This window comes from Austrofundulus limnaeus, unplaced genomic scaffold (genome assembly GCF_001266775.1).
Source record: "Austrofundulus limnaeus strain Quisiro unplaced genomic scaffold, Austrofundulus_limnaeus-1.0 Scaffold81, whole genome shotgun sequence".
Lineage (NCBI taxonomy): Eukaryota > Metazoa > Chordata > Actinopteri > Cyprinodontiformes > Rivulidae > Austrofundulus > Austrofundulus limnaeus.
In genome coordinates, this window is record NW_013952483.1 from 339,814 (window position 1) to 358,434 (window position 18,621).

Here is an 18,621-nt window from a genome sequence, read left to right on the forward strand (position 1 = left end):
AAGTTATCCTTTTGTAAAATATAAGTTTTAGAATTGAATTTCACATTTATTATGCTATAAAGAAACATAAACCTACAAAGAGCAACGTTTTTTTTATTTAATTTGTGCACACTTGCCTATTGAATAGGATCTAATCTTATTTACTTCTGTTTTTAAGGAAGCCCCCACACCCACTTCTGCTTATAGTTCTTTATCGAACAACTGACAAAGCTTTTTTATTTTTTCTAAAGTGATATTTGATTCTGCACACAACAAAATCTTGGATAAACTCCCACCTTACTTCTGAGTGTTCAGGAGTTTGCAGGGTGTCTCTCAGCTCGCTGTTTGTGATGCGACTCAGACAAGAAGTGGCCTTCGCACGTTTTCTTACACATCCAGCCCAAAGTGTGCCGACAAAATTTGCAGAAAAGTTCTTCTTCAGATAAATAAAGAACTGCTGAGACATTGTTCTGTCCTAAACGTTACCATAAACTTCATATTTTTGGAGGACGTTTCTGATTTAGTGAGTCTGTTTCACAGTGCATTGTGGCTCACTTTTCTTTTTTCCTCTCTCGTGGGAGGGTGAAGCAGGTACAGGGCGCGGCAGAAACTCGCCCAAATAAGCGAATCAGTGAGATTCAGTGGTTTTTTAAAATACTGGATTACATTATGTTTGGTCAATTCCACGATTCTGTTCGCACATCTTTAACAACTTATAAATAAAAGTGGAGCAGCAGAAGGTGGATTCTGATTGGCTGTTGTCACACACATTTCCACCATGTTTGATGGAGTAAAGAGGCTCACAGCTGATCACTGTAATCGACCCGAAAATTTTCTCGTTCAATCACGATCAAATAATCGCCCAGCCCTAACTTCTATTTATGAAGTCTTGTTTTCATCCAGATATTTGGTGCTTACAAGATGGAGTGAATTTAATTGTTATTGGATGAGGAGTATAAATATTATAGCCTTTAGAAAAAGATTTTTGGTGAAATCATCTCCCAATAAATGTCATTTTGGAAAGTCTACTGGCTCACTTTTACTTTGAATAGTTAAGTACATTTTATATCAGAAATTTACTTTTGATACTTCAGTACAGTACATGTCAGATACTTTAAGACTTTTACTCAAGTAATATTCTTAGAGTAGACTTTTATATAATGCTTGTACTTTTATTCAAGTGTTACTGTTTTTGAGTCAGACGTGGCGCCTGCCTGCAGCAGACCTTGATTTGTCTCCAACTAAATCCAACCTTTTTTTTTTTTTTTACTGCAGACATGCTAATATCTGGTAGTACAACAGGAGGGTCTGTTTGGCATGCATTTATTAGTCTGAATAAATCAAACAGTTCTACACACTGATATTAGATAACAGGTTATAGTGAGTGGATGTTGAAAAGCAAAGTGGAAAGCAGGGATTTTAAACTGTCCTGTCACTTTACTTGCATCAGTCCACTAAAGAAACTAAATCTCATATTTTTATCACATCAGTGAGGTTTTCTGTTTTTCAGAAACGTTTCTTGTGTGTGCATACTTTTTAGAACCCTGTASAGAAACCTTCGATGGCAGCAAAGCAGTTTCAAAAGTCAGTAACACTTTTTTCTCTTTCTAGGAGACCACTTTGAAGAYGGGCAGTTTTTACAGACACTGTCCGTCCTCCTGGAATCCAACGTTCGCTTCCACACCATTTTCCTCCACATGCTCCTCAAATAGGAACTACGCTGATCGAAAGCAGCAAAACCTGGAGTTGAGTAACTGGTGTCAACACTGAAGGTGTTGGATGTGAGTTTAAAGCAGTTTAAGAACAAAAAGAAGACATGTTTTAACATTCATCTTTAAAAAGTGAGACCTTTTGAAAACAGATATTTAAGTGTTTTAAACWGTATTGTTATTTATAAATCACTTTGTGTTAGCATTTTACTGTCTGGTTCCTCGTGTTAACTTTTATAAACCATATTTAATATTTATTTTTATTTATTGTGTAAAACTTTTTGATGATATATTTATTTTGTTTATGTAAGCACTCCTGTTAAAGCTTTTGGATATTTGAATAAACATTTTATAACCTTGGAACATTGAGGTTTCATTATTTTGTGTTTTAATGTTATCTAAAAGAAATTGCATCCATTCAACAAACAGGCTTTTAATAATTTCCAGTCAGATGGAAATGCAGCATTGACACCTTTTTAAAAAGTGTTTAGTGCATCAAATAAAATAATAATAAAAAACAGCCACAAAAATATTTAAACGTTACTGTGTGCAGGAACAAGTGAATATGCTATGCATATTTAGACATACACATTTGGGTTTTTGGGAGTGCTTAAAATCATATTTTGTTAAAGCTGCTCCACATGGAAGTTTTAAAAGTAGCACAAAAATAAGAGCTAGGCTATTTGACATCGAAACTTAAGGCCTACATCATCAAAAGTGATGAATACATGCTGGAGAGTTTTCACATCCGACTGTCCGCGGTCATGCCTTCACTTCWTCGTTTTGATACGATCTGGCAGAAAGAAAAAACATTGTTCATATTATCTACCCAGTGTCTGTCACAGGAAGTAGTTGACTGCAACRTTTAAAAATAAAATGGTGAAAAAGAATTTTTGGGTGGAAACGTTTCACAGGACACAAAATTGAAACAAAACAAAACAAAAAAAAAAACTAAACCCTGTAATGTGGATAGTTGTAAATGTACTTACTGTAGAATTTGATCTGTTGGTATGAAAAACAAAACACCTTGTGAGTTGGTTACAAGATAAAAACTAAACACTGAATCTGATTTTCTTTCTTATCCCTGCATGATTTGTAACGTTACCTTGCAGCCAGTCCATCCCTTCCTGCAGACCTTCTCCTTTGATGGCGTTGCTGGCACTTAAAAAAACAAAACATGCGTTTCATCAACGTTTTTGCACTACAATCATTTTCTGATGACTTTTCTTAAACCCTGACTGTTTAAAGCTGTCAAGCTCTTAATCCATAAAGTTTCCATCTGCCTAACGAGTAAAAAAAAACATTTGGRAAAGAGCCAGGGATTTGCCTCCCGAGACRTGGAAAAATCAGTGAAGCAGACTTRAAATCCACACACAGTAAACATGCTTTAAGACTTGAAGACATCCAGAGGTCAATTAGTTCTGTTTGAATTTAATTCCTTGAAACTAAAGGTTACTGATGCTTTATCAGGGTGAAACCAGATGTGATGGATTCATTTACCAGATGTGCCAGGGTTTGTCTTTGATGTTCTCCAAACGCAACATCTGCGAGACCTTGACAGAAGACACTGCGTCCCGCAGGTCCATCTTGTTAGCAAATAATAATACTGGCATCTTTTTATTGTGGATATCTAAAAAGAAAGACGTGAACAAGATGACAAGACAGAAACTAACTTATCTGTGGGCTATAAGAAAGTTTGGTAACAGAACACTCACAGATTWGGGCAAAAATATTGTTTCACTTGATCAAAGCTGATAATTGTGCTGATTTAAATACATTTAATATTTTTTTAAAGTTTCAGCCTAGCAGTTTAACTGTAAATTGAGAAGAATGCTTAAGTATGGAACAGGATAAGGGCCATACTGGAAAACAAAAACAAAAAAACAACAACTCTTATTAGTTAAAATTTTATCTAAGCGTTCTGAGATTACGCTCAAACTTCTCATTTTAATCTCAGAAACAAAAGTTAGAATTCTGACTAATTTCAAAATCCCAACAATTTTTTTGGACTTTTTAACTTTATTTTAGAATACTTAAAATGTCAGAGTTCAGATATTCTCTGAATAACTTCGTATAACTTCAACATCAGACGATTTTTCTCAGAATCCTAACTTTATTTTCAAAATCACAATTTAAAGTCTGTTTTCACACTTGACCTTTTTTTTCCAGTTTTTAATGCTCCATGCTCAAAGTTAGTATTTTGGTATTCTTGTGTGTAAAAGTCAATTAAAAATCAGGTGAATTTGTATTTAGCAGGGTGGTGCCCAGTTTTACACATGTGCATTAGCAGCTGTAAAAAGGTCAATACTTTTCCATATATTCTTAATAAGTTTGTGTCAATGTGAAGAAAAGTGAAGAATTGTGTTTTTTCTACCTTCATGGTTGAGAAGAGTATCCAGCTCCTCTTTAGCAACAACCATTCTCAGTTGGTCACTGCTGTCTATAACAAATATAATGGCATGGCTTTCCCTGCAGAAAACAAAACAACAAAAACAAACATGATTATTATAAAGACTTTACACATTATAGGTGTGTAGTGTTTGTTTATGTCTCCTACTTGTAGTAATGTTCCCACAGGCTCCTGTATCTGCTTTGACCAGACATATCRAAGACTGTAAATGACAGGCTGCAAAAAACATTATATTTAATATTATTATTAACTAGCTTGAGTTTGGTATTAAAGCTTATTTAACTTTACCTTGAACTCCTGAACTTTTCGATGTTGAAGCCAATCGTTGGGACTATATCTTGTGCCTTTGTCTGCACACACACACATGCAAACACAYAAAAACACAYAAGYAAAAGCCAAAGTATGTCATCAAGAAGCTAATAAAAGATTATTATAATAAAGGTTTTACCTGACAAACATGTTTCCACTCTGCTGACAGCGGCCCTAAATGATTTGGATGCTGAAAACAAAATCGCAGTGAAATAAAGATGTTGCCAGGCCCTTTTTGCAGTTTGCACGCCAACAGATATTAAAATGGCATTAGAAGTGATTCACAGGACTGCAAACATGAAGCCCACTGTAGTTTATCCAACAACAGCCACAGTTTATCCTCAGTGTCATAAAACTTACATTCGATGGCTTGAGCTGGTTGATGATGGTCGTTTTCCCGCTGTTGTCCAGCCCCAAACACAAAACGTTGACTTCTTTCTTCTTCAGATTGAGCCAGCCTGAGAGTTTATCCAGAAGCCCCATTTCACTCAGACCCCATAGAGGGTCTGATTACTGGTAATCAAACGTCATGCATTCACAGATTCTAATGAAACCCAACATTAGTGGTGAAATATTCACTGTGCATGCTGTTAATAGATGAGGTGCTGCCTGGCCATCCCAGCTTGGGACAGGTAATCCTATTAGGGCGAATTAAGTCCAGTGAACCACCCAGTGACCTGCTCATACGGAGCATTCCAGGCCCCCCATCCGAAGCATTTGATTTATTACACTCTGAAGGGCCGCCCTGTGCTTCAAATCTGTTGAAGGAACATAGTACTTAACAGCAGCAGCTTATCTTTCACCACCTCTGCTGTCCTCAAACATGAATCCACATGGAGTCTGTGTAAGCTTCACAATATGCTTTGGCTCATTTGGTGAAAAATGCAAATCCAAGCAGCAGGAACAGTTCAGAGGTCGGATTAACACGAGTTTTTACAGCAACAAATCGGAGCAATGTAAATGTAAGCATACTGATAAAATATGTAAAGGTGATAACGATACTCAGCAGGCAAATTTTAGCAGTAGAAATAAAAATAACTCATTAAATTCTCTTCATGATTTCAGAGTATCTCATATGTTTTGAACCTGATGACTGGTCCAACAGCTCCACCTATTGGTCGTCTGTAAAATTAAAGGTTTCATGATTAAATAATCAGGTTGAAAAGTGATAAAAGTTGGTCACATCTGACAATCATTTGTRTACCAGACAAATTAAAACATTGGAATTCAGTTGTATGATTTAAAATGTATATTTTTAAATCAGAGCTTTACTCTAAAGGAATGCATATCACCTGCTGACATTCCTGCCAGTTTTAGACTCTTTTTCACATTAAAAAAAAAACAAAATGATGACAAAATTGCATGAGCAGTCAACCACCAGAACTGTTCGTCTTTATTTGCAAATAAATATTCGCTGTAACTGCCTCTTACAGTGTGCAAGATCTACGACATCTCTTTGGAAATCATAGAAAAATAAAATACAAGAATTATAGGTATACTTGTACTTTGTACAAAAGAACGTTCTAACATTGCTCAGCAGTAGAACATGCTAAACAAACAGCATCTGATCATCTCAGGGTTCTGTAGAGGGGTGGCAACTGTGAGAGCGTGTGTGCGCAAAAAATCTATCCGTAATGTGTGCGCGTTTACCTGTCCCCGCTCCTGCAGGCCTGATGCATGACTGCGCTGTGACCGGAAGGCACAGAGCTCCAGGTCCGGTTAGTGAGTTATAAAAACAATGGGTGGACGCAGGTGGTCACTTTCATACGATTCAAACAAATGGCTAGGTCCTGTGACTGCGCTAAAACCTGTGGACTAATATAAAGTTGTTTTTTCCTTGCATGGCAGACTGTAAGGCATTCAGCGTGTGTGTATGTGTGTGTGTGCGTCGGTGCAGGTGTTTGTTTTTGCTGATGTTAAAACGACACGTGATGAGTTGTTATGGTGCCGTTTGTGTTGCTTCCCTCTCTTTTCCTGCTTTGACAACTCTACAGTGCAACAACACAACCGCACACCAGAAAGGTCAGAGATAAAAGTTGTGAAGTTCAAAGCAGGGTTAGCTTATAAAACAATATCCAACGCTTTGAACATCTCACTGACCCGCYGTCCAATCCATGATCCGAAAGTGGAAAGATGACAACTGCAAACCTACTAAGACRAGTTGTCTTGTCTCTGGTGTTTTTGGAAAAGAGGAGAAGACACAAGGAAAGCTGGTCAGAGGTGATGAGAAGATGGATGGAGCCAAACAAAAGGCAATCCTAGAAGAAAACCTGTTGAAGCTGCAAAAGACTGGAGAGGAACGTTCACCTTCCAGCAGGAAACAACCCAGAACGGACAGCCAGAGGTATAATGGAATGGGTTAGATCAAAGCATATTCATGCATTCACAATCAAAAATAAATTTCATGAACAATCATGTTGATCACACAACACTGGAGAAAAGATTTGCTCAAAACTGTCACTTCTGTGGTGCCTTTTTTTTCTTCTTCAAAGCGACAAAGTTCTGAAAGCTGAGCATCTGACCCATTTTACAATTCTTCATCTCTATCTGAGATACTGAGGTGACTGCATAATTCTGTATTGCTGCTTTATAGTTCAAATAAAACCTTTAAATAAATAAAATATTTAAATAATTTCCAAATTTACTAGGGCTTTCACAAACAGGACTGCACATATATTTATATTAGAACATTATAATAACTCCTATTAATCGTCTATACACTTTTTAACATTCAACACATCTTCATAACTTGCTTCTCGTTTCTTTCTTCAAGTATTAAGTGTACCGGATTTTTTTTCTCTTCTTCTGGAGAGCAGTTGACTATAAAGTAAATTTCAATAAACCTTTAGAATAAATGATCAAACTCTAAAATTAAAAAATATTAAGTGTTGCTTTTTTTTCAAAGAACTAAAACAGAAAGATTGCACACCCGTTAGCAGCTACATGAGCAAGAAAAGAAAAACAAATCCAAAAGATTTAGTAGATTACATTTGCAAATCTACATTTCTAAGATATTGTTGCTCCACACACAAAGGGCCGCTGTTGCAACAAGGCATTACATTCCCTTAAAGGAGGGCCTGGGCCAGTCTGTACAGTCAGGCTGTARGGGTCTGGTAGAACCAGGCATAATAAGCACTGTTCAGTAGAAAAAAGGTCTTATGGGAAGAGTAAGTGACCAGGAAGGTCTGCTGTAGTATCGTGTCCAAAGACCTCCTGCATGAGGGCTTCAGGTTCAGACTCAGTCACAAGGCTTTAGACTCGTCCTCTCGTGGGTTAGACTTCACTTCCTCTTGCTCCGTCGACCTGTCCATCCCAGGCTGTGTCTATGGGAGCCCTCATACATGGAAACCCTTCTCCTGTTCGTGCAAAAGCTGAAACTGAAGGGTCTGTATGCTGCTGACGATCCGCCTCTGGTGGCCGATCAGCTCCACGCCAATACGCCTCACATCTCTAGGCCGAGAGGTGAAACACAAGTGCAGAAAAATACAAAAAAATAAATAAAAAAATAAACAAAAAACACTATTATTAAATCAGGTTACAAGTTGAGTTAAAGCCATATTTGTGTAGTATTGTGGCAGTCATATTGAATAAGGCTGAATAAGGATGACTACAAAGGTCAGTCAGTTTTATATCCAAACATTACTTAGGGGACATAYGCAAAATCCACTTTTTTTAGCTGTTAAATACATTTTKTTATAGACTTGGAGGCTCTACTAATGCATAAAAGTTGAAYTTAGTTTCTTCTGGTGCTGCAAAGATATCTTTATATTCTGTTTAGGTCAAAATTTTCAGCCCGTTCAGTTAATTTTCATAACGTTTTCTTACGTCAAATTATCTGCGATGGAATTACCAAATAAGGTCTGGACCTACAAACCAAAATTTCCTCGTCTCAACTCTCCTCTCATTCTGGGTCAGACTCTGGCTCCAACATGTAAGACTGTTGCTGACATCTTTTAATTAAATTGTAAATAAAATGTTTCTGCATTGCTAGAAAACGTAACCCCCCTGCCTCTCTCAAACCGGAGTGGACCGACACGGAAGCCGGAGSGGGGCRGGGCTTGTAGCGTCTTAAAGGAACCATATCAAAACAAGCACTTTGAGATATTTATTGGAAAAGATGTAAAAGAGGGGCTGGTAAAGCTAGAATAAGGAGGAATTCAAACTAAAGTATAGTAATTTCACTTCATAAAGACCCCAACTGAATGATTTAATTGTGAAAAGAAAGGATTTAAAAGCAGGATATGCCTACTTTAAGTTACTAGTTGAGTTATAGTCATATTTGTGTTTCCAAACATCAATTTTTCAAGCTAATCTGAACATTTTTTTTCCATTATGGTTAAAAATCGTTCACCTTGGTCTGTGTTTAATACCTACATCTGACCTTTAGCTGTTAATACAGACCAAACAGGTTCTAGGTCTCAGTGTGTGTTTGCAAGCTTCTGTTTAGTTTCCTGTCATCAAGTAACGATTATGTTAAACAGCTTGACTCACTCAATACTCATCCTGGCCACAGAATCCAATGTGCTGAAGCCTGCTGCCATGAAATTGCTCTTGTACTGACTCATTTTGATGGAATCCAGCCAGTCGCCAACAGAGATGAACATTGGGTAGTCCATCTCCTCCCCTGGAGATTCTGGAAGACTGATTTAATAAAAAAACAAAAACGAGAAGTTCARTTTATTTTAATTATAATTATTCTCYAAAATAGTTTGAATATTTTGAAATCATTTGAGAACTGTTCTCTAAAGAACTCTAATTCTACAGGTGAATATACTTCTAGAGATGCTTAAAAAAATACAGACACTAACAGATACTCTTCAGTACTGTACCTCTGGAGGTCCTCTACCAGTGGCAACAGGCTGCCTGGGTTACGAATGAGTTTGTCCAAGAAGGTAACGATATCTGTGAATTTTGGTCGATGGTTCCTCTCTTTCTGCCAGCAGTGCAGCATCAGCTGGTGCAGGGCCACGGGGCAGCCCATCGGTGCAGGCAGCCGATAGCCCTCCTCGATGGACAGAATCACCTGCAGACGTAAGTGGATGCGACAGAGAGTTAAAAAAAAATCCATTTTGGTTGGAAACTTAGTGACTTTACTTTAGAGTATCTGCATGTTTCTCTGCGCGCAGCAGGGAGTGACCACAAAGCGATGGATGCGAGGCACGGTTTTGTGGCTCGGAAAGCACTTCTAAGCAATTCCCAAACAGAGCAAATCCATCTCAAACCCCGAGACCTTAATGACAGCGCGGAGCGTTCGTGTACGGACGTGTGCGAGTCCGTGCGTATGGGGTTGAAGGGATTACYGTGGAGCTTTCACACTCAGCAGAGAGAGGGATGGATCTGCTTCCACAGTGGTCCCTCCAATCCCTGACCGCAGTCGGGGGATCAGTGGGTCGCTCAGCCACACTGATCCCCGGCTTTAAACTCCTCTTCGACTAGACCCTCTGAAGTCCTCTGAATCCCTGACCTCTGCTGTACCTTCATTTTATCTTACTCATCTTTTTTTCCACTCTTTTCGTAGTAATTCTGTTCTTAGCCTCTTTCCTTTCAGAGGTAGACTTTTGCTGAAAGTTAACAGTCACATACTGTTAAAGGGTAACAACGTTCATACGGATATCATTGATATTTTAAATTTAGCTTCTGCTTGAAAAGGAAAAAAAAAACTATTTCTAGCAAATATAAAGTAAACAGTAATATTTTTACAATCAGGATTCATCTAATCTGATGCCGAGAATAGAAAATATGCCAAACAACATGCAAAAAAAAAAAAAAAAAAAAAAAAAATCATGCAGCATAATACTCACATCCTGATTGGACATCTCCCAATAAGGCCGTTCTCCATAAGACATGATCTCCCACATGACTATGCCGTAGCTCCAGGCGTCGCTGGCCGAGGAAAATTTTCTGTAGGCGATGGCTTCAGGAGCTGTCCATCGGATGGGGATCTTACCACCCTTAACAGACACAAACATATGAAACAAAAATCAGGCAGCTGCTCAGGAGCAGAAACAAAAGCTTGTGTGATCATTACATCTGTTACGTTTGTGTGGTGAAGACATCAGAAAATTACTTGTTTTTCACAATTTTATTAAAACTGCACCAGTTTGTATCCTTTTTAAGCTTCATCTCGCTCTCAGTTACCCCTAAAATAAACTGATCTTTATGTCAGACATATTTATTCAGATCAGTGTTTTAAACAAACAGAAAACCTTTTGTTTTTGACTTGTTGGAGACATAAAACTCTATAAAAGGTTTTACTTCCAGCTTTGATTTAAACAGGATCAGTGTCGAATGYAACTGTGACACATACTGTATGTTTAACAAATCTTTTTGGAAAAAATGTGCTCAGTTTGTAAATGTTTTAGGAATATTTCCAGCCATAAACAGTTCTGCATTTCTAAATATTTTTTCAACAAATCTCCGTTTTTAACCACCGCTCTTTGGAGCCGAAAGTTTAAATCTGAGCCTTAAACACATCATTTCCTTCACATAAAACCCTCCATACAAGCCAGGGAATGAAGGTTACTGTTTGCTTACTTTTCAGCCATRATAAGAATTTTTATTATTTGTTTTTTTGGCAGTTTGAAAGTAAGACAACAGTATCATTTGCTGGCCTTAGAGCCAAAGTTAGAAAAGAAGGAGATGGCTTTAAATGGCTCAAGTTTCAATTGCACAAAATTAGATGTTTGTCCTTATTAAAAAACGTTATTTTTCATTGAACTGGAAACTGGGAGAAAGTGTTTAAAGGTAGCATTCATAAGACATAACTGCTGCTAGAAAAAAACAAACTAACATTTAGCCACAGCTGCTACCTCTATAAAAAAAGTCATCAACAGCTGCTTGTGTTTTAGTTTTTTGGGACGCTAGGTACCGTTGTGGTGTAAGCAGCCTCCGGATCGTCCTCCAGCACTCGTGACAGGCCGAAGTCTGACACTTTACACACCAGGTTACTGTTGACCAGGGTGTTACGAGCTGCCAGGTCCCGGTGAAYGTAACCCATGTCTGACAGATACTTCATGCCCGAGGCGATGCCACGCAGCATGCCAACCAGCTGGATGACTGTGAAGTGACCATCGTGTTGCTGCCACGAACAATCAGAGACAGAGAAAAAAAAATAAAAAGACAGAAAAGAAGCAAAAATACAACCGACACACTGTTCAGACCCAGACTCAGCAGGCATAAATCTAACTCTCAGTTGGTTTGACTCTGGTGTGAATRTTCAGGCAAATGACCAAATCGTGTGGACTAAAAGAACCCAACAATACGGCAGGAGGGAGAAAAGGGAGAGAACTGCATGTGAGTTCAGCTTGAAAATCTGGATGAGTAGCAAAGCATCACAAAAAGAAGTCCAGTCACCTTTTAAAGAGAGGTGGGTGGGGTGGTATATGTATTTTCCCGTGCTCTGAGGGGTGGGAGCTCAACTGCAGACTACTTTGTGTAAATAGGCGGTGCTTTGTACCAGTAAGGATTTCTAAAACAATGAATGAGTAAAAAAAAAAAAAAAAAAGGGGGGGGGGTGGATTCTCTGGACATGCCTTTGATGAGGGAATAACATTAAAACATGATCTAAAGCTCAGAAAAGTCGATTTTGCATAATAACCTCCTTTAAAAGGGGGAGAAAAGTCTGAGGTTTTGAAATGTCCCAGTCAGATGACYAAGAATCTACACAAACATGATAAATGGAGAGGAAAAAAATGATAAACACAGTGAAAAAGAAGGAAACAAAGCAAAGACACTCGCAGCAAARCATAAAATACAAAGTATATTGTGAGAAAATTGTTAGTTCAGAATTATGGTGGCACTAAAATGACAAGACAATGTGCTACGCCTAATATATTCCATAATTCACACAAATCATAAGTCACCAAAGTAAGTGAGGATTTTTATCTGCATGCAAAGTGTTGCAATGATCTGAGCACAAAGACACATCAGCGAGCTGAACATTATTTATGATGGCGGCCACACTCATGAGGATACATTATCACGCTGCAGTTCTACGTTTGCTTAAACACTCACTCTCAGGAACGAGTCCAGCGATCCATTTTCCATGTACTCCACCACGATCATCACGGGCCGGCCTGCAGTCACACAAGACAAAAACACGTATTTTTATGCCTCCAAGATGATTTTAATGTCAGTGGAAATTTACTCGGTTAGAGTCCAGAGTCAGAGGTGGAAACCAAAGAATAAAACTTGGTATTTTAGATTAAACTGTATACTGGAAACCTCATTTCACATAAACAAACCTAAACAACCCTTTAATTCAGGGGGCTTGGTCCAATCTGAGGGTCAGTTTYAGTCACCATTTATTGAAGAAATCTTATATAACAATTTAACTTTAAAAAATACAAATTACCTTTTTCCAAATATGTTTTATGTAGCATTAGAACATGCATAACTTAATGAAATAATAACATATATTAAATTTAAAAAGACATATTGTTAGCATTCATGTCCAATGCTTTACTCTCCATCAACAGTTATTTAAATAATTATATCACAAGTCAGTAAATCAGTCATTAAAACAAAAAACCTCACTAAAAATCCAATTATTGACATAAAAATAAATAAAAAGAACAGCAAAATCAAAGATTATTGAAAACTTCCAACGGCATATGACAAAAAGAGAAACCATAAAAATATTCCACTATTAATGTATAACTTTTAGGGACAGACAAAATGTTAACGAGGGCCAGATTTGGCCTGCAGGCCTTGAGTTTGACAYCTGTGCTGTAATTTAAATGTATTTATGTAGGTGAAACATCAAGTGTACGCTAACAAACTGTAAAACGCAGCGAGAAAGTGTTTTCCATTTAAATCAGAGAAAAGTATAGAGTGAGAGGATACAGACAACTGATGGCAGATTGAGATGTCAGGCAAAGACGGCAGGCCTGTGCAATTTTTCCATTTTCAAACTCTCGACCGGTCATATGGGACCTGATCAAAGAATAAAAAAAATGAACACATTAGCTCTAAACTCAGTCTTTTCCCCGCCTGAAAGTTTTTGTTTTCGTGCGGAGGACCCCCCGTGGAGCCACTGATCGACTGCTTTGCGGCTACGAGGCAACTGTCCAGGCCCGTCCGCTGGAGAGCWGCAAAGCGAGCTGCGGGGAGACGAAATGAAAGCGCTTCTTAAATCCGGTTGGATCACACACTCCCAACTCAAGCCAGTTTTATTCACCGTGTGATGRAAAGGGAAAATTTCTCAAAGGTTCTTTGAGTGCACGAACCTGCAGAAAATTACATGGAAATGAAGTTGTTTCACGTAACAGCTGAAACTAAAAATCTTAAATAAAAACTGCATTATGTTAAACTTACTGGAAAGTGTTTAATTTTGATCTTTGTGGCAACAGATACTGAAAACTGAAGATGTCACTTCCTCAGACTGCCTTTGGCTAATTTAACCCCCCCTATATTTTGCATTTTTAATAGGAAAATTGTCCAAAACACAACATAATTATAAGAAAGCAGATGGTGCAAACATGGGCTCTTGAACAACAATATTTCATTGTTCCAGCAGATTGGCAGACAYGCATCCCTTACTGCTTGATCCAATCCATGTTGGCTGCTCAGCGTGTGATTGTTTTCACCGGAAAGGACTCGTTCCATGATGTGAATGAGCATGCGCACATTTTGTATGATGAGGTAATCCTTTAAAATCTGTTCATGTCAGGGAGCCAAACAAGCTTCAAAATGTTGATCTTTTTAAAACAAAATCAAAACAAAGACAGCTAAAAGACGTAAACCTATATCACCAAATTGTACAACGCTAATTCTAAGAGGAAGTGGTGAAAAATGTAAAACAACCCAGCATGCATATGTCTTCTTCACTGTTCCTAATGTTGCCTCAGTCCCTTTGAGATGTGTCGCTGCCATATAATTCAAAATTATCTTACATTTTACACATTTGTTATCTTCTATTGTAAATAAGAAATGTGTTTATAAGATCTGTAAGTCATTGRATTCTGTTTTCATTTACATTTTATGTCTTCTTTTTGAAATTTGTSAATATTTAAGTATAATGGATGTTCTGTACTAAACCACAACATGCTTGAGACCAAAGATGCGGCCATGTTTTTTATTTTAATCTGCACAATGATGTCACCACATCCTCAAAACTTGTTGAAGCCCCCCCCCACGCTCACTCACGTTTACACAAATCCATCCGGGACAGAAAGTAAATTATTCGATCAAGCTTGTCTTTGCCGAGCTAATTAGCGGGGTCTAGAAAGGATATATAGTTACGCAGCGCAACGCCCGAGCAAAAACAAACACACCTGTTTACCAGGATCTAATGTGTCACCTGTTATTTCAGAGCAGGTACGGCAGTCAGTCACAGCACAATAGTCTCAATAATTAGTCTCTGCAGAACAACAACAACAGATGGAGGAAGAGATAAAGAAAGAAGACAAACCAGGCAGACAGGCAGGCAGGGGGAGTTTACCCAGAATAAATGCGGTGTGATACCCCGCTGCCAAACACAAAAGGCTTTTGATTATGTGATTTGATTTGACATGCGGATAGTGTTTTGCGTTTTTGTGTTTTAGAAAGACAGGTTTGAGAATCAGCTAACTTCTTTTCTTATGCCTGCAGTTAAACTGTTTAAAACCTGAAGAATTAATAAAATTAAAGGGTTCCTCCTTGTTGATCCGGACTTCAAAGCGCTTGAATTGTTTTATGACAAATCTCAAAAAACAGTCAGAACAGAGTTCATAATTACATAAAATCTTGCTGATGAACTGCATGTCTTCATTTTATCGTTCAAACATTTAAAAGATAATAGCTAAAACAACAAAACCAATAAAYCTATTGGTGCATATTATCAGTAATTAGCAGCTTTAATTCAGTAATGGCATTATTGGCCTTTTAAAACCTTTATCACTGGAGTCTTTATCAGCAGGGTCAGAGCTGAAGATTGTCCTTTATCTGCATTCGAGGAGGGCAGGAAAGTCTTCRGGGGGACACATTTATATTCACAGTGATGTCTCAGTTTATACACCTCCTGTAAATACAACCATATGTTGCGCTTGGCGTGCCCTGTAAAACACAGCTCATTAACAAGTCCACACTGTGCCTTTCACTTTTTCTCTCTCTCTCCTACATGTTTTTTTTAAAGAACAAAATGCAAAAAAGCAGAAAACAAAATAAAAAAAGAGATGAAGTTTACAAAATGTACACACAAACGCACACAGAAAATAACTGAACGAGAGCAACGTCTTTATGAGGTCAAGCTGAAATATTCAACATTTCAGAATAAAACAAAAGACATCTGATGCATTATGATGATTTTTCTACATTTTACTTAAACAAACAAGGAAAGAAAATMCGTCAGACTTGAAAACAGTGTTTCAAAGCGAGTTCATAGTTTTAAATGCTACAGATACGCKTTTATTTTGCACGTACACTGGAAATTGGAGTTATTCTCTGGAAAACACCTTAAAAGTAAAACATAAGCWGAATAAAAATGATCCAGTACACACAGACGAAAACCAATCTGAGTGTTGTACTTTCAGTCGCTGAATTATTTATTACTGAATGATATGTTCTTATTCAGCACACATTTAAATAGTAATATTACTTTATAGATTGATCAGGGCATATTAGTGTGGCATTAGAGAGATGTCTTTCTGCTGCTGGAGTCAGTGTCAATGAGGACACTTATATAATTAACAGCTACACACAATGATGCAAAGATGCATTAAAGAACATTATAGTTTTTGCAAGCGTTGCCTTACTTTTTGTGACCACGCCCTCCAGCCTGATGATGTTAGGGTGGTCAAACTGGCCCATAATYGATGCCTCGCGCAGGAAGTCCCGCCTCTGACGCTCCACGTATCCTCCTTTCAGCGTTTTTATCGCCACCGCAATCTCCTTCTTTCCCGGAGTTCTCAAGCGCCCGCTGCACACCTCACCAAACTCACCTGGAAAGCAGACATTAATAAAAACMCACCGTTCATTTCAGAAGACCAACCTGACCTCAAGTAATCAAAAAAAGTTTCATAAAATCAACTTTAATTGTCCTTAATCTTGACTTTAATGAAACCTAAAAACGGAAACATAATTTTTTTCCATGTTGAAATCTACTTATGTGAGTCACCCATTCAGGGAGCACAGTTTCATACTCCAACATGGCACAAGAACAAAGTCTTCAACAATCTCTAGAGCATCAGCAGGTACCACAGCGTACCACCTGGGGGCAGTGTTGCAGTTCTCATTGTCATCATAACTTCTCTGATTAGTTAAACTTCATAACATTTTTTTCTGCCACTGTATATATAAATCCTTGAATGTATTATAACATGTTTCTTTTGTTCTTCAAACCTATTAAAGCTTCWATATTCCAACACTGTACAGTGAGAAAATGACTGTGAAACTCTGGGAAATGGAAAGGAAGTCATCCTGGTTCGTGTTCACAGTGGAGCAGAGAGTGGATCATCTCACAGGCACATTTAAAGCTATTGTTATCACAGTAAATGGACAAAAGAGCTCTCTTCAGCCCACGTTGTGATTCAGTTAAACACGGCTGGATGAGCGTGCGTGGAAGCGAGTGTTTGTACCGGCTCCGATCACCCTCTCGATACGAATCCTGCACGGGTCGATCTCTTTAGTGAACTCGTGGACGGCCTGTGTGGGGTCCTCGTAGGTGTCGGGGTCCACGTAGGTYTTTATTCCTGGGAAAGGGACTGTAGAGAAACAACAACAGATAAAGTCAAAGAAAAAGACGTGGAATGTGTCAGAGTTTGCTTTCTTTACCTGGAGGATCAAAGTTTGTTACAACAGCAACAATGACTGGGTCAGTCTGGAGACAAATGACTTTAGATACAGAAACACATYAACTTGTTGCTGCTGATTTTGAGCTCGGAGGACAAGTTAAAGAATGCTAGTCCATTTCTGTCCTCCAGCAACTACAACAAACATCTTGTATACATAAAAAAATAGAATAATTAAAAAAAAAGACACTTTTGCATGAAACAATAAAACAGATACATTTTGAATGTGAGAGAAACCCTTCCCTCCAGCCATCCCTCACTGGATATTAGACCTGAAATTGTCCTTTATGTCACATATTTGGACTGATMTGACRTCTGGTCAACACTGTCCWGCACTTTGTGGTCTTGTACTTTTAGTTCCACCATATTGTCAGCCCACAAAGAGGATTCTGTTCTTGCTATTGCTATTTTCTGCCACTTATCCATGGTTAAAGTCACCAAGGCAACAATTCCAGGAGGGAAACCCAGACATCACTCTCCAGTTCCTCCTGGGGGGATCCCAGTCCAGAGACAATTCACAATCCCTTCAATGAGTTCAGGGTTTACACCTCTGAATGGGACATGCACACCATCCAGAAGGCATCCTGATCCAATGTTTGAACCGCCTCCACTGATTCTTTTTAATGCAGAGAACCATCATTTCTWCTTAAGAAGGTCATTCATTTCAAATGCTTGCATCCAAGATCTCTTTCTTTCGGTCATATGCATGATAGGTGACGGTTGAAGCACAGACCGACCAGTAAACTGAGAGCGTTGCCTTTTAGCTCAACTTCTTCTTCAGCACAATCGACCAAAACAACGTCTTCATTACAGAAAACGAGGCCCCTATCTGTTGATCCAAGTCTCAATCCATCCTACCATCAACAAGACTCCATAATACTTGAACTTGTATGAATACACAATCTATAGTTCCTACCCAACATGTAAGTTTCATGTGGATGCTTTGTATTTGGTGTATTTTCATGGAAGTGTTACAGCATCATATTAGGGCTCCACCTCGATCGAATCGAAATTGCATTATGACAAACTTTGTGATAAAGAAACATTGTATCATGATCCAAACAAACCAATACAATATTATATCATGATGAGGCTGTAAGCCCATTATAGTTGCCACAGTGTTTTAGGTTGTTTTTTGTGATTCCTTGTAGACTAAAAAAAATGGTTTTACAAGGTGTGTTTACAAGGGGTTACACAAAAAACTAGGAGCAAGGTTTTAAGACATAATCTCATTCAACCATCCACCCCGCTGGAGTGTCCTTGAGCAAGTTGGTGAATCTTTAACAAGCTGCTGCTGTTCTGTTGTTGACCTCAACCTTCCAGAGCAGGGGGTAGATTGGTGGTGGAGGGGAAGACAGACGCTGTTCTCCTTCAGGGATCAATACAGTATCAACAAACCAAGAACAACAATAAGCCGTCTCTGATGCATGAAGGCACATTGGTGAAC

The 18,621-nt window shown here is 38.3% G+C and overlaps 3 protein-coding genes across 4 annotated transcripts in view; 1 reads left to right on the plus strand and 2 right to left on the minus strand.

Moving 5' to 3' along the window:
• The window catches only part of LOC106519691 (F-box only protein 47), a gene marked incomplete in the record, with an annotated part of 7,455 nt that extends 5,421 nt beyond the window's left edge, over positions 1 to 2,034 (plus strand). Inside the window, 1 exon segment of the mRNA XM_014011463.1 lies at positions 1,591 to 2,034. Coding sequence (XP_013866917.1) covers positions 1,591 to 1,691 — 101 coding nt within the window.
• A 127-nt stretch (positions 2,035 to 2,161) lies between these two features.
• LOC106519716 (ADP-ribosylation factor-like protein 6) lies at positions 2,162 to 5,323 on the minus strand. Its single transcript, XM_014011497.1, has 9 exons — positions 4,768 to 5,323; positions 4,547 to 4,597; positions 4,387 to 4,448; positions 4,246 to 4,314; positions 4,063 to 4,157; positions 3,189 to 3,318; positions 2,794 to 2,849; positions 2,678 to 2,690; positions 2,162 to 2,481 (listed from the first exon to the last, which is right to left on the minus strand). Exons 1-9 carry the CDS (start codon positions 4,888 to 4,890, stop codon positions 2,451 to 2,453), a joined length of 630 nt encoding a protein of 209 aa, XP_013866951.1. The 5' UTR covers positions 4,891 to 5,323; the 3' UTR covers positions 2,162 to 2,450.
• Positions 5,324 to 5,765: 442 nt separating this feature from the next.
• The window catches only part of epha6 (eph receptor A6), a 169,924-nt gene continuing 157,068 nt past the window's right edge, over positions 5,766 to 18,621 (minus strand). For both annotated transcript variants that reach the window (XM_014011500.1, XM_014011498.1), the window contains exons 10-17: positions 16,962 to 17,087; positions 16,140 to 16,325; positions 12,421 to 12,482; positions 11,276 to 11,485; positions 10,209 to 10,358; positions 9,237 to 9,430; positions 8,899 to 9,048; positions 5,766 to 7,857 (exon numbers count right to left, since the gene is read on the minus strand). In XM_014011500.1, the coding sequence (XP_013866954.1) occupies positions 7,743 to 7,857; positions 8,899 to 9,048; positions 9,237 to 9,430; positions 10,209 to 10,358; positions 11,276 to 11,485; positions 12,421 to 12,482; positions 16,140 to 16,325; positions 16,962 to 17,087 (1,193 nt within the window). In that variant the 3' untranslated portion in view covers positions 5,766 to 7,742. The remainder of the gene's footprint in view (positions 7,858 to 8,898; positions 9,049 to 9,236; positions 9,431 to 10,208; positions 10,359 to 11,275; positions 11,486 to 12,420; positions 12,483 to 16,139; positions 16,326 to 16,961; positions 17,088 to 18,621) is intronic.